General features: G+C 39.8%; 2 protein-coding genes across 2 annotated transcripts in view; both read right to left on the bottom strand.

Moving 5' to 3' along the window:
- MAPK1 (mitogen-activated protein kinase 1) overlaps positions 1 to 13829 on the bottom strand; it is a 101463-nt gene that overhangs the window by 46030 nt on the left and 41604 nt on the right. The window contains exons 2-3 of the mRNA XM_017518612.1: positions 5438 to 5620; positions 3252 to 3441 (exon numbers count right to left, since the gene is read on the bottom strand). Of these exons, the coding sequence (XP_017374101.1) occupies positions 3252 to 3441; positions 5438 to 5620 (373 nt within the window). The remainder of the gene's footprint in view (positions 1 to 3251; positions 3442 to 5437; positions 5621 to 13829) is intronic.
- Positions 18 to 307, bottom strand: LOC108296201 (60S ribosomal protein L39). Its single transcript, XM_017518617.2, has one exon. The coding sequence runs from the start codon at positions 261 to 263 to the stop codon at positions 108 to 110; it is 156 nt and encodes a 51-aa protein (XP_017374106.1). The 5' UTR covers positions 264 to 307; the 3' UTR covers positions 18 to 107.

The following is a 13829-nucleotide window of genomic DNA, read 5'->3' as shown; positions in this document are numbered from 1 at the left end:
ACTGTTCAAACTTCTCCAGATGGCGGTGACATTTTTCAGCTTGATTTGGTAACACGACTGTGACCTACAGACAGCATAAATATGTGTGCCATCACATGTGTAATTTCTTACAGACCAAGTTTGGTTCTTCTCCAATGTCTCCTTTTGGAGTTGTACCTGATTTTATTACCAGTTTTCATCCGAATCCACTGGGGAATGGGACGATTTTGCTTTTGTTTCTTGGCCAGGAATCGCTTAATCCTGAAAGTCTTGTGAGAAGACATGGCAAGAAACGGAGTAATGCACACACCACGATGGCGGAGAAAGGAAGAGAGGATATATTCTAGTTTTAAGTCCCTTATCAGATGTATGATTTGCAAATATCTTCTCTCATTCTGTGGCTTGCCTTTTCACTTTTTTGGTTTGCTTTGTAGCACAAGTTTCTAATTTTGATGAAATCCAGTTACTTTTTTTCTTTCGCTGCTTGTGCTTTGGTGTCATGTATAAGAGGCTTTGTTTAACATAATATTGCAAAGATTTACACTTCTGTTTCCTGACGGTATTAGAGTTTTAGCCTTTTTTTTTTTTAGAGACAGAGTCTTCTCTGTCACCCAGGTTGGAGTACAGTGGCACGATCTCGGCTCATTGCAACCTCTGCCTCCCGAGTTCAGGAGATTCTCCTGCCTCAGCCTCCTGAGTAGCTGGGACTACCAGCACATACCACCATGCCTGGCTAATTTTCTGTATTTTTAGTAGAGACTAGGTTTCACCATGTTAGCCAGGATGGTCTTTATCTCCTGACCTCATGATCTGCCCGCCTCAGCCTCCCAAAGTTACAGGCGTGAGCCACTGTGCCAGGCCCAAAGTTTTAGCTTTTAAATTGTGTTCTTCAATCCATTTTGAGGTTTTTTTTCCTTTTGAGATAGGGTCTCACGTTGTCACCCCAGTTGCAGTGCAGTGGTGTGATCTCAGCTCACTGCAACTTCCACCTTCCAGGCTCAAGCAGTCCTCCCACTCAGCCTCCTGAGTAGCTGGGACCACAGACACCACGCCCAGATAATTTTTTTTTTTGTATTGTTGGTAGAGATGTGGGGTTTTGCCATCTCTGTTGCCCAGGCTGGTCTTGAACTCCAGAGCTCAGGCAATCTACCTGCACTGGCCTCCCAAAGTGCTGTGATTACGGGCGTGAATTAATTAATTTTTTTCATCTTTCTGTATGCGGCTATTCATTAATGTTGTCGCAGATTCATTTGTTGAAAAGACTATTCTTTCCCCAATAAATGGTCCTGGCATCCTGGTCAAAAATCAGTTGACCAGAGACATATGAGTTTATTTACTGACTCTCACTTCTATTCCACTGAGCTACATGTCTGTTCTTATGCCAGTAGCACACTGTCTTGATTACTGTGTTTTGTAGTAAATTTTGAAATCGGCAAGTGTATCAGCAGTCCATATGAATTTCCATATGAATTTTAGGATCAGCCTTTCAATTTCTGCAGAAAAAAACAGCTGGGGCTTTGATAGGGATTGTACTAAATCTGCAGATCAATTTGGGGAACACTGCCATCTTAACAGTATTAAGTCTTATGATCCATGGACATGGGGTGTCTTCCTATTAATTTAGGTTTGCTTGAATTCCTGTGCATTTTTGTACACTGAATTCACATCACTCCATCATATCTTAGACATCCATAAATTTCCCTCTTTGCTTACCTATGACACCTATTAAAATAGAAATATGTAAATGCTGCATATTTTCAGGAGAACTCAGAGGACTGTAAATGATTTGGGGTTTTTTCAGTTGGAATACATTTTTTTTTTTTTTTTTTGAGACGGAGTATCACTCTGTCACCCAGGCTGGAGTGCAATGGCGAGATCTCAGCTCATTGCAGCCTCAGTCTCCCAGGTTCAAGCAATTCTCTTGCCTCAGCCTCCTGAGTAGCTGGGATTACAGGTGCGTGCCACCCCACACAGCTACATTTTTTTTGTATTTTTAGTAGAGACGGGGTTTCAACATCTTGGCCAGGCTGGTCTCGAACTCCTGACCTTGTGATCCACCCGCCTCAGCCTCCCAAAGTGCTGGGATTATAGGCGTGAGCCACTGCGCCCGGCCTGGAATACCTTCTTAGGTATTAAAGTCAGTGAGGTTAAGTTTTCTGCTGCTTTCTATCTTTTGGATAAAATTTATTTAAGAAAAATATCACTAACAAAACAGATGATTTTAAAAACTAACACAAAATGTACATGATCCTGTTTACCTATATAAAGTATAAAAGTACACATGTATGTAAGAGAAAATACACTTTTTTTTTTTTTTTTTGGTAAGACAGAGACTCACTTTGTCACCCAGGTTGGCGTACAGTGGTATGATCTCAGCTCACTGCAACCTCTGCCTCCTGGGTTCAAGCAATTCTCCTTCCTTAGCCTCCCATGTAGCTGAGATTACAGGTGTGTACCTCCATGCATGCCTGGCTAATTTTTATAATTTTTGTAGAGATGAGGTTTGGCCATGTTGGCCAGGGTGGTCTCAAACACCTGACTTCAGGTGATCCATCCACCTTGGTCTCCAAAAGTGCTAGGATTACAGGCTTGTAAGCCACCACACCTGACCACCAATTTGTTATAGTAGTTAGTTATCTCAGCATGGTGCAGTTGCCCACCTATGTAATCACAGCACTTTGGGAGGCTGAGAAAGGAAGACTGCTTGAGGCCAGGAGTTCCAGACCAGCCTGGGAAAAATACTAAGATGCTGTCTTTAAACAAAAAAAGAAAAGAAATCTCTGGGGAGAAAGGGGCAACGTGCTAAAGAAGAAGAAGACTACCATCTTTACTAGCCTTTTTGCTATAAAAATGTTTTTGGGCTAGGTGTGGTGGCTCAAGCCTGTAATCCCAGCACACTGGGAGGCTGAGGCAGGCAGATCGCCTGAGGTCAGGAGTTTCAGACCAGCATGGCCAACATGGTGAAATCCTGTCTCTACTAAAACGGCAAAAATTAGCCAGGCATGCTGGCAGGCACCTGTAATCCCAGTTACTCAGTAGGTTGAGGCAGGAGAAATATTTGGACCTGGAAGGCGGAGATTACAGTGAGCTTGAGATTGCATCACTGCACTCCGGCCTGGTTAACATAGTGAGACTACATCTCAAAAAAAAAAAAAAAAAGTTTTTGGGTATTTCTGGTGTAATTTTAAATATGAATAATGACATATATAACTATGCTTCAGTCAAAGAGTTTTTCAATATATATCACTCTAATAGTAAATAACCTGGCTGACCTTGAGATCACAGGTGGTGTTGAGCAGCAGATTGGAAGGCTTGAGGTCACGGTGCAGAACATTAGCTGAATGGATATATTTTAACCCTCTGAGGATCTGGTAAAGAAAATAGCAGATATGGTCGTTGCTGAGGTGTTGTGTCTTCAAGAGCTTGTAAAGATCTGTTTCCATGAGGTCCTGTACTATATATCTGTTTGTACAGGTTAAGGTAAAACACCAATTAGCTGGTCACATTTAGCAAAGCATTGAAAACAAAAATGCATCCTCTCTTGACTCTCTTCCCAAACAGTCCATTATTACACCACGAGGCCCTTAAAGTAAAGAAGAAACTGAGGAAAACTTGGTTTCCTTCATGGAAGGAATCTGAAATCCTTAACTCCATTTAGGTCCTGTGAGATGGCAGGCAGTATAGCATATCTGGCTGACACAGCTATGGGCCTAGACTGAGATCCGAAACTGGATGTTACGGAAATACTGGCCAATCTTGAAGTCTCAACCTCTTTGTTCTCTAAATTGTCCAAAATCAGTGAAACCCCTCCAAGGTTTGTTGGAAACACTGGTGTCCTCTAAGTAGCACATATTCCCCTCCTCTGTTGGTTCAGTAACCTGTAATGTTACTATTCTTTTCCTTCTTGTTCCTCCCCTCCTCTCCCAAGCTCCTCAAAAGCCAATCATAAAACTTCCAGAAATACAGGTCAAGAAACTAACTCTTGCTAGTAAATCCAACCCTAAATCTATTATCTTGACTCTTCCATTACTGCTAAGATCCTAAATAGTGGGGTGTGATGGCTCGTGCCTGTAATCCAAGCACTTTGGGAGGCCAAGGCAGGTGGATCATCTGAGGTCAGGAGTTCGAGACCAGACTGGCCAACATAGTGAAACCCCATCTCTACTAAAAATACAAAAAATTTAGCCTGGCATGGTGGCAGGCACCTGTAATCACAGCTACTCAGGAGGCTGAGCAAGGAGAATCACTTGTACCCAGGAGGCGGAGGCTGCAGTGAGCAGAGACTGCCCCATTGCACCCTAGCTTGGGCAACAAGAGTGAAACTCTGTCTCCCAAAAAAAAAAAAAAAAAAAAAAAAAAAACAAAAAAAAAAAAAAAAAAAAAAAAAAAAAAAAAAAAAAAAAAAACAACAAAAAACGCCCTAAATAAACAAGACTATGGGCAAGGTGTGCTAAGAAAGAGTTTGTGCTAGTTTTGCTCCTCTTGCTTTCCTGCCTGTATCCAACCACCTTTAGATATGGCTACTTTCTTTCTTACAGAAATTAAATTATTAAAGCCGTTAGCCTTTAACGTCATCATATTATTTCATTAGCAGTCTTTCTGCATTTCTTGTATTCACTTCTGTGCAAATACAAATCTCTGTCTCCTATAGATTTATGCTAGACGCGGCACAGCAAGGGATTCAAACAAAACATGATTTTAAAATCTGTCATCTGAAAGAGGCTTATTTTCATAGCAAAAAGTAAAGTAGGACCAACAGGTGGTAGTGGCAGGAGGCATTTCATTTCAAATAACACTACAACTTATTAAGAGAGCTATTTAAAAATGGAAAGGGCTGCCTAGAGACAGTGTGAGCTGCCACACCCTGGAGGGGCGGAATACAAATTGGGTAAGCTGGTAGGAGTGCTGTACTAGCCTAACCTTCTCCATTCTGGCAGATCCTCTTCTTATATAGAGTACACTTAACCTCTCTATCTTTCAAATGGAGCCTTTAACCCAGGCAGCATCCTCTAGACCTGCTCAGTCTACATTTCTAAACGTTGGTCATAGCTAATGACATAATTTCAGAGCTCGGTCGACCTTAAAGATCATGACTAGCAATTCCTTCATTTTAAAGGTGAGTAAACTGAGACCTAAAGAGTTGGTGACCTGACTCTAAGATGAGGACAGTCCTGATTTCACCAGTTGAGAGCCACAGTGCCCTCTTTCTTAGCCTACTAATGATCTTCCCTTTTCCTTTTCATCTTCACAAAAAACCATCCCTTGGATAGAAAAAACATGACTGGAAATGGAGTTAACCAAGATTTTCCATAACTAGACTTAGGGAGTAAATGGCAAGCAGACCACGACTTTTCCTTTAGCACGTTTAACTTTTCCTTTAAGTTCAGGAAATTTTGAATTCTATTTACTCAACAAGGTTACCAAGCAGTGGAATTGGCTAGTTGCCCAAAAAGGATACACATCTTTCATTTGCTCGATGGTCGGTGCTCGAATAATGTCATTGATTCCAATGATGTTCTCATGTCTGAAGCGCAGTAAGATTTTTATCTCCCTCAGGGTTCTCTGGCAGTAAGTCTGGTGCTCAAAGGGGCTGATTTTCTTGATAGCCACTCGAACTTTGTTGACATTATCATAAGCAGAGCTTAAAAAAGAGAGACAGATGGCATTAAAAACAGCCCTCAGAATATTTGCAGAAAGAATGCAAATTGGTAAAGTATTACATTTTTAACACTCCGCGTAAACACCTGTTTCATACCCATGAAGGTGGCATGTGTATTATCACAAAAAAGACCTCAAGTTAGGGAGTATGAATGCAACTGACATGAGATAGCACCTAGTGACTCTCAAAATTAACCGCCCTGTTAACTGTGTGGATGCCTATTTTGATAACCCAGAAACATGGGTTTTACCCAAAAACACACACAAAAAAGCATTTTCCCATTGTCTTAGCAACTGCATTCTGGTGAGAGTAATCACTTCGGCCTCCAAAACAACTTCCTACTGTTATATCAAATTTCTCTGACATAGAAGAAACATTCAAATAACCTACAACCATACATCTTTATCCCTACCAAAAATCGACCAAGAGAACACTTTGATTACTTGTATTAACTTCGTTTATCTCACTTGTAAACTAACATGATCATTTTCCCCCCAAGAAACTGAATCAAGATGTTTGGGTAGTTTTGGCCGGGCGTGGTGACTCATACCTATAATCCCAGCACTTTGGGAGGCCAAGGCAGGAGGATCACAAGGTCAAGAGATTGAGACCATCCTGGCCAACTTGGTGAAACGCTGTCTCTACTAAAAATTCAAATATTAGCTGGGCATGGTGGCGCACGCCTGTAGTCCCAGCTCTCGGGAGGCTGAAGCAGGAGAATAGCTTGAACCCAGGAGGCAGAGTTTGCAGTGAGCCAAGGTTGCACCACTGCACTCCAGCCTGGCGACAGAGTGAGACTCAGTCTCAAAAAACAAACAAACAAAAAAGTTTGGGTAGTTTTATAACAAAACCTAGAAAGTATTCTTCAAAAAACACATTTTTAGCAATAACATGCAGCCCAGTTCTTTCCTAGTTGTCCTTAATGTCTGATATACCAGAATTCTAAGCAAAAGCAATAATAAAAATTATACCTTCGATTTTATGATGAATTTGAATCTTCGGTATTTCTGCTATCTTTATGATAAACATTCTATTAAAATTTGTATATAAGAACTTTTCATATTAATAAATGTCAACATTTGGCCATTGACCAAAGCAATAAAATAATATTGACAGGCAATAAGACAACATTTCTTGTTTCCTTGGGGTAAAGGCTAGAAAACAGTAAAACAGCCTTATTCTAAAGCTTATGCTTCTAAGGCGAGGTGCAGTGGCTCACGCCTGCAATCCCAGCACTTTGGAGGCTTAGGTGGGCAGATAACTTGAGGACAGGAGTTTTGAGACCAGCCTGGACAACATGGTGAAACCCTGCCTCTACTAAAAGTACAAAAAAATTAGCCGAATGTGTAATTCCAGCTACTCAGGAGGCTGAGGCACAACAATCACTTGAATCTGGGGGGTGGAGATGGCAGTGAGCCAAGATCTCACCACTGCATTCCAGCCCGGGCAACAGAGTGAGACTCTGTCTCCAAATTAAATAAATAAAAAATAATGTTTATGCTTCTATAATAATATTTATCAGTCTACTTATCCTAAAAATTACTGATTTATTTGTCTGATTCTATGACAAGATAAGGCTCTGGAGGAGAACTCTGTCTTACTCGGATCCAATTATCCTAAAACACCATTAACAGGCAGCACACAGGTGGTCCAAAATGCTTTGAAATGAAATATATTTTGTAAGTAAAAGAATCACTACTCAAATCTTACTTTGCTTTGGTTTGCTGCATGAGGCCTTAAGCCAGTGATTTTCAGTTAGACAGGCAAAAGTATATTGTAATAATTTAACAAAATATATTTAAAAGCATATATAATAAACAAGCTTATTTAATATTGAGAATATTTTTAGAAATAAATATTCTATTTTGGTAATTCAAATCATAGAACATGATTATGTTCAATGACAGCATAAATTAGTTACAAATACTGGTTACAAAACACTGGTTTAAACCCAACACTACAATTTTCTACTGTTAATATTACAAATTTCTAGTGTTAACAGTCAAATGTGGCCATAACTTCTTCTGCAAAAGTATAATTCAACAAAATTTTTGGAGAGAGGAGCTTATGGTCAGTGAGCCCCACTACTGTGTCAACACTCAGTGACAAATAACTAACTGCCTCCTTTTAAGTGCGAAAACATGAGATCATTCTCATCTGGTCCCACTTGAAAAAAAGGTGTGATCCTGTCCACGGAGTTTGGTCTGTTCCTTCTGCTCCACTTAACCATTCTGCTGCCTTTTTGGTTTACATAATCTGTCTTTCATAGAACTGATGACAAAGAGGCTTGCACTTTTCCACAACAAGTCTATACTTGCTAGTTTCTCCATGGATTTCTCGGTTTTATTTTATGTATTTTAATGTTGATACCTGGCAAGTAAGGCATACCACGAACTTTCAGGTGTCTCTGAATAGTTTATGCTTCAAAATCACTTTGACATTATCAACTATATATTGTTTTACTCAATCCCTTTTGTCCCTAACTACCACCACACTGCAGGTTTTTGCTACAAGTGTCTCTCTTATCACAGGAATCCAAAGATGGTTCATTAAAAAGGAACATTAAAAAAGAAGACATAATGTTGAATAAAAATGTTTCAAAAGAAGACATCTATAAAGACGCTGATCATCATGAATCATTAGAGAAATGCAAATCAAAACCACAATAAGCTATCACCACACATCCATTATGACTGCCACTATTAAAAACAAATGAACAGAAAACAGTAAGAGTTGGTGAGGATGTAGAGAAATTCAAACCCTAGTACTCTACTATGTACAATGGTGTAACTACTTTGAAATTCCTCAAAAAATTAAAAATAGAATTCCCAAATGGTCCAGCAATCCCACTTCTGTGCATATATGCAAAACAATTCAAAGCAGAATCTCTAAGATCTATTGGCAAATTCATGTTCATTGCAGCATTACGCACAATACCTAAGATGTGGAAGCAACCCACATGACCACTGTGGAGGAACAGATAAAGAAAATGTAGCATATACAATGAGTAGAATATTATTCAGCCTTTTTTTCCCCCTTTTTGAGATGGAGTTTCACTGTTGTCGCCCAGGCTGGAGTGCAATGGCGCAATTTCAGCTCACTGCAACCTCTGCCTCCTGGGTTCAAGTAATTCTCCTGCCTCAGCCTTCCAAGTAGTTGGGATACAGGACTCAGCCACCATGCCCAGCTAATTTTTGAATTTTTAGTAGAGATGGAGTTTTACCACACTGGCCAGGCTGGTCTTGAACTGACCTGAGGTGATCCACCCACCTTGGCCTCCCAAAGTGCTGGGATTACAGGTGTGAGCACCATGCCCAGCCTATTCAGCCTTTGAAAAAATATGGACATTCAGTGGGTGCAGTGGCTCATGCCTTCTCAGCACTTCGGGGGGCTGAGGCGGGCAGATCAGGAGGTCAAGAGTTGGAGACCATCCTGGCCAACATAGTGAAACCCTGTCTCTACTAAAAATACAAAAAATTAGCCAAACATGGTTACAGGTGCCTGTAATCCCAACTACTCAGGAGGCTGAGGCAGGAAAATCACTTGAACCCGGGAGTCAGAGGTTATAGTGAGCTGAGAACGTGCCACTGCACTCCAGCCTGGCCTACAGTGTGAGACTCCACCTCAAAACAAAACAAAACAAAACAAAACAAAACAAAACACAAGAAAATTGAATTCAACATCCAAAAACCATGCCTGGCTAATTTTTTTAATTTAAAAACTTTTTTTGGTAGAGATAGGGTCTCACCATGTTATCCAGGCTAGTCTCAAACTCCTGGCCTTAGGTGATCCTCCCACCTCAGCCTCCCAAAGTGTTGGGATTACAGGTGTCAGCCACTGTGCCGGGAGTGAATTAATATTCTTAAAATGTCGATACTACTCAAAGTGGTCTGCAGATTCAATGCAATCCCTATCAAAGTTCCAATGCATTTTTCACAGAAACAGAAAAGCAACCCTTAAATTCATATATGAAACCACAAAAGACTCCATATAGCCAAAGCAATCTTGAGCAAGAACAAAGGTGGAGGCATCACATCTCCTGATTTCAAAATATACTATAAAGCTATAGCAACCAAAACAGCATGACACTGTGGGGATAGGATGGAATGTGCAGATGATTTGTTAAAGTTTCAGTTAACCAGGATGAGTAAGTTCTAGAGATCTATCCTACAGCATGGGGACTATAGTTAATAATAACGTATTACATACTTCCCAATTGCTAAAAGATTAGATCTTAAACATTCTAACCGCAAAAAAGATAAGTATGTGAGATAATGGACATGTTAATTAGCTTGATTTACTCATTTCACAATATACACATATATCAAAACATCATGTTGTACACCATAAATATATACTAATTTTTTTTCCAGCACCTCCACCTCAGCTTCATATACTAATTTGTATTTGTCAATTATACCTTAATAAAGCTGGGTGGGGGCAGGGAATCAGCATGGTACTGGCAAAAAATTAGACAAATAGACCAGAATACAGAGCCCAAACATGAAGGATAGTCTGTTCAATAAATGGTGCTGGGAAAATTGGAAAACTACATGTAAAAGAATAAAACTGATGGTTATTTCACACCTTATAAAAAAATCAAACCAAGACAGATTAAAGACAAAAAGTGTCAAACCTGAAATCATACTACTACTAGAAGAAAATATGGGGGAAAGCTTCTTGACATTGTTCTGGGCAATTATTTTTTGGTTATGACCCCCAAGAAGCAAAACTAGACAAATTGAATTACATCAAACTAAAAAGCCTCTGTACAGCAAAAAAAGCAATCAACATAGTGAAGGGACAACCTATAGAATGGGAGAAAATATTTACAAACCACATATCTGATAAGGGGTTAACTTTTAAAATATATAAGAAACTCAAAACAATTCAATAGCAAGAAACAAACAAAATATTTAAAAATGGGCAAAGGCCAGGTGCAGTGGCACCTGCCTGTAGTCCTAGCTATTCAGGAGGCTGAGGTAGGAAGATTGTTTGAGACTAAGAGTTCGAGACTAGCCTGGGTAACATAGAGAGACCCTGTATCAAAATGGATTGAGACCAAGAGTTCGAGACTAGCCTGGGTAACATAGAGAGAGTCTGTCTCAAAATGGAAAAAAAGAAGGTAGGGATGGTAGGGAGAGGCGGCAAAGAACCTGAATAGCCATTTCTCAAAAGAAGGCATACAAATGGTCAACAGGTATATGAAAAAAATGCGCAAAATCATTAATCAGAAAAATGTCAATCAAAACCAAAATGAGGTATCACCTCACAGCTGTTAGAATGGTCATTATTATTGGCTAGGCATGGTGGCTCATGCCCATAATCCCAGCACTTTGGGAGGCCGAGGCAAGCGGATCACCTGTGAGACCAGCCTGAACAACATGATGAAACCTTGTCTCTTCTAAAAATATAAAAGACAGCCAGGCATGGTGGCTGGTACCTATAATCCCAGCTACTCAGGAGGCTGAGTCAACCCAAGAGGTGGAGGTTGCAGTGAGCCAAGATTGCAGCCACTGGCTCCAGCCTAGGCAACAAGAGTGAAACACTGTCTCAAAAAAAAAACCAGAAATACATCTTAAATGTTCCTGCCCCCACACCACCACACACATAAATGTAACTATGTGAAGTGATGGGTATCTTAATAAGCTTTACTGTGGGGATCATTTTGCATGGTATACATTTATCAAAACATCACACTGTACACAATAAACATATATAACTTTTGTTTGTCAATTATGCCCCAATAAAAGTAGGGGGAAAAAACCAAAAAGGTCTTTCTATATCACATGCTATAACATGGATGAATCTTGAGGACATTATTATCAACAGAAATAAGCCAGTCACAAAAAGACAAATACTATATGATTTCACTTTTATAAGGTATCTAATATTAACAAACTCATAGAATCAGAAAGGAGAATAGTGGTTACAAAGGGCTGAGGAGAGGAAGAAACTGGGAGATGTGTTCAAGGAGTACAGATTTTCAATTTTCCAAGATGAAAAAGTTCTGTATCTGTTGCACAACAATGTGAATATATTTAACACTACTGAACCTACTTAAAAATGGTTAAGATGGCAAATTTTATGTTTTTTACTATAATTAACCAAAAATTTTTTTTTTTTTTTTGATACTGAGATGAAGTCTCACTATGCTGCCCAGTCTGGTCCTGAACTCCCAAGCTCACTGCCTCAGGCTTCTCAGTAGTTGGGATTACAGGCACATACCATGGCACCCAGTTTAAAAAAAAAAAAAAAAATTTAAGGGGGGATGAGATGTTAAAGAGAGAAAAAATTAAATATTTCTTTTTTTTTTTAGATGGGCTCTCTCTGTCACCCATGCTAGAGTGCAGTGGCACAATCGCAGCTCACTGCAGCCCCAGCCTCTAGAGTAGCAGGGACCACAGGCGAGTACCACCACACCTGGCTAATTAAAAAAATTTTTTTGTAGAGACAGAGATCTACAATGTTGCCCAGGCTGGTCTCAAACTCCTGAACTCAAGTGATCCTCTTGCCTTGGCCTCTCAACGTGCTAGGATTACAGGCATGAACCACCACGCCTGGCCAATAAAGGGGGAAACTTTTATCCAGCATTGGGTTAGTACCTTCTTTATCTAGCATTGGGTTAGTACCTTCAATATATCAAGAACTATTCTAACATTAGGATGCAATGATTATAAATAATACTCTGCCCTTGAGGAGCCCAAGATATTGAGAGTGTCTAGTCATTTTAAATGGACGTAACCTCAAGTCCTAGATGAATTCTATACTAAGATCCATGAATCATAGGGAATGGACGGACATTAAGGTCCAAAGTGAGCACACCCATCTCAAGTCTCAAAACAGATGGATTCCTGCTATTTGATAATAAAAGGAAACGAGATTCCTGCTATTTGATAATAAAAGGAAATGAACTATTGATATATGCAACACAGATGAATCTCAAATAATTATGGTGAGTGAAGCCGGACCAAAAGAAAAGGATTTCTATTTACAGAAAATACAAAGTAATCCTGGGTTTACTTTGGATTTACCCCCAGGGTCGCCTGGGAACGGGACGAAGAAGATTACAAATGGAAACCAGGTAACTTTTCGAGACAATGGCTTCATGGATATATCATGTATTAAAACTTATCCAACGTTATACTTTAAATGTGTGCAATATTTTATATATCACTTACTTCTTAGTTAAGCAGTTAAAAAAAAAAAAAAAAAGGAACGAGAGTTCTCTGGCCACATATCCATTCCAGTGCTGTGGCAAGTGGGAAACAGATTCTAGAAGTGTACTGATCAATAAATGTGGAAGAAGCCCATGAAATTCTGGAGTACATTATTCACTTAGGGAAGAAAAGGGAACCAGCATGAGTCAATTATGAACAAGTCATGGTAAACTAGCTTCATTTCCTGTTTTGATAGGATTATCACAACGACACAAAGTGAAGACAGAGCTTTGGTGAATTCAAGTCACGCTTGTCAAGCACTTCCCATTTGTGACGCTTCATGTTAGGACTGGTGGCAAAAACAAGTAATGATCCTGCTCTCAATGCAATTTTGTGAGGAAAGGTGACAAGAACACAGAATATAGCTGGGTGTGGTGGCAGGTGCCTGTAATCCCAGCTACTTGGGAGGCTGAGGCAGGAGAATTGCCTGAACACAGGAGGCAGAGGTTGCAGTGAGCTGAGATCGCACCATTGCACTCCAGCCTGGGCAACAAGAATGAAACTCTGTCTCAAAAAACAACAACAAAAAAACAACACAAACAAAAAAAGTTTGATAAACATTCAGATAGAGATGAAAACTAAATTCTACACATTAATCATTTATGCATTCACTTTACATTCAACCTGCTTACACTTACTGATAATACTGCTTTTCCTTAGTTTGTAGATGTGTATTACTCAAAATGTCTACAATTTATTGGGAACCAGGTAATGATGGTATTGAAAAGTAGTTATGAACAATTCTTATTTAATAATACCTACAATTTATTGAGTGTTTATTATGGGTCAAGCTGTGCTCTATGTTAGTATCCATGGATCTAAGAAAGTGGTATTTAATGATGCCTTAAAAAGCAGGCAGGAGGCTGGGCGCAGTGGCTCACACCTGTAATCCCAGCACTTTGGGAGGCCGAGGCGGGTGGATCACGAGGTCAAGAGATCGAGACCATCCTGGTCAACATGCTGAAACCCCA

The sequence above is a fragment of the Cebus imitator genome, unplaced genomic scaffold (assembly GCF_001604975.1).
Source record: "Cebus imitator isolate Cc_AM_T3 unplaced genomic scaffold, Cebus_imitator-1.0 Scaffold690, whole genome shotgun sequence".
Classification (NCBI taxonomy): domain Eukaryota; kingdom Metazoa; phylum Chordata; class Mammalia; order Primates; family Cebidae; genus Cebus; species Cebus imitator.
The sequence above is the reverse complement of the archived record's forward strand: the minus strand, read 5'-3'. Positions and strand labels throughout refer to the sequence as shown.

Bases quoted from the DNA above. Each gene is read 5' to 3' on its own strand.
- LOC108296201 (XM_017518617.2), bottom strand. From the start codon at position 263: ATGTCTTCTCACAAGACTTTCAGGATTAAGCGATTCCTGGCCAAGAAA.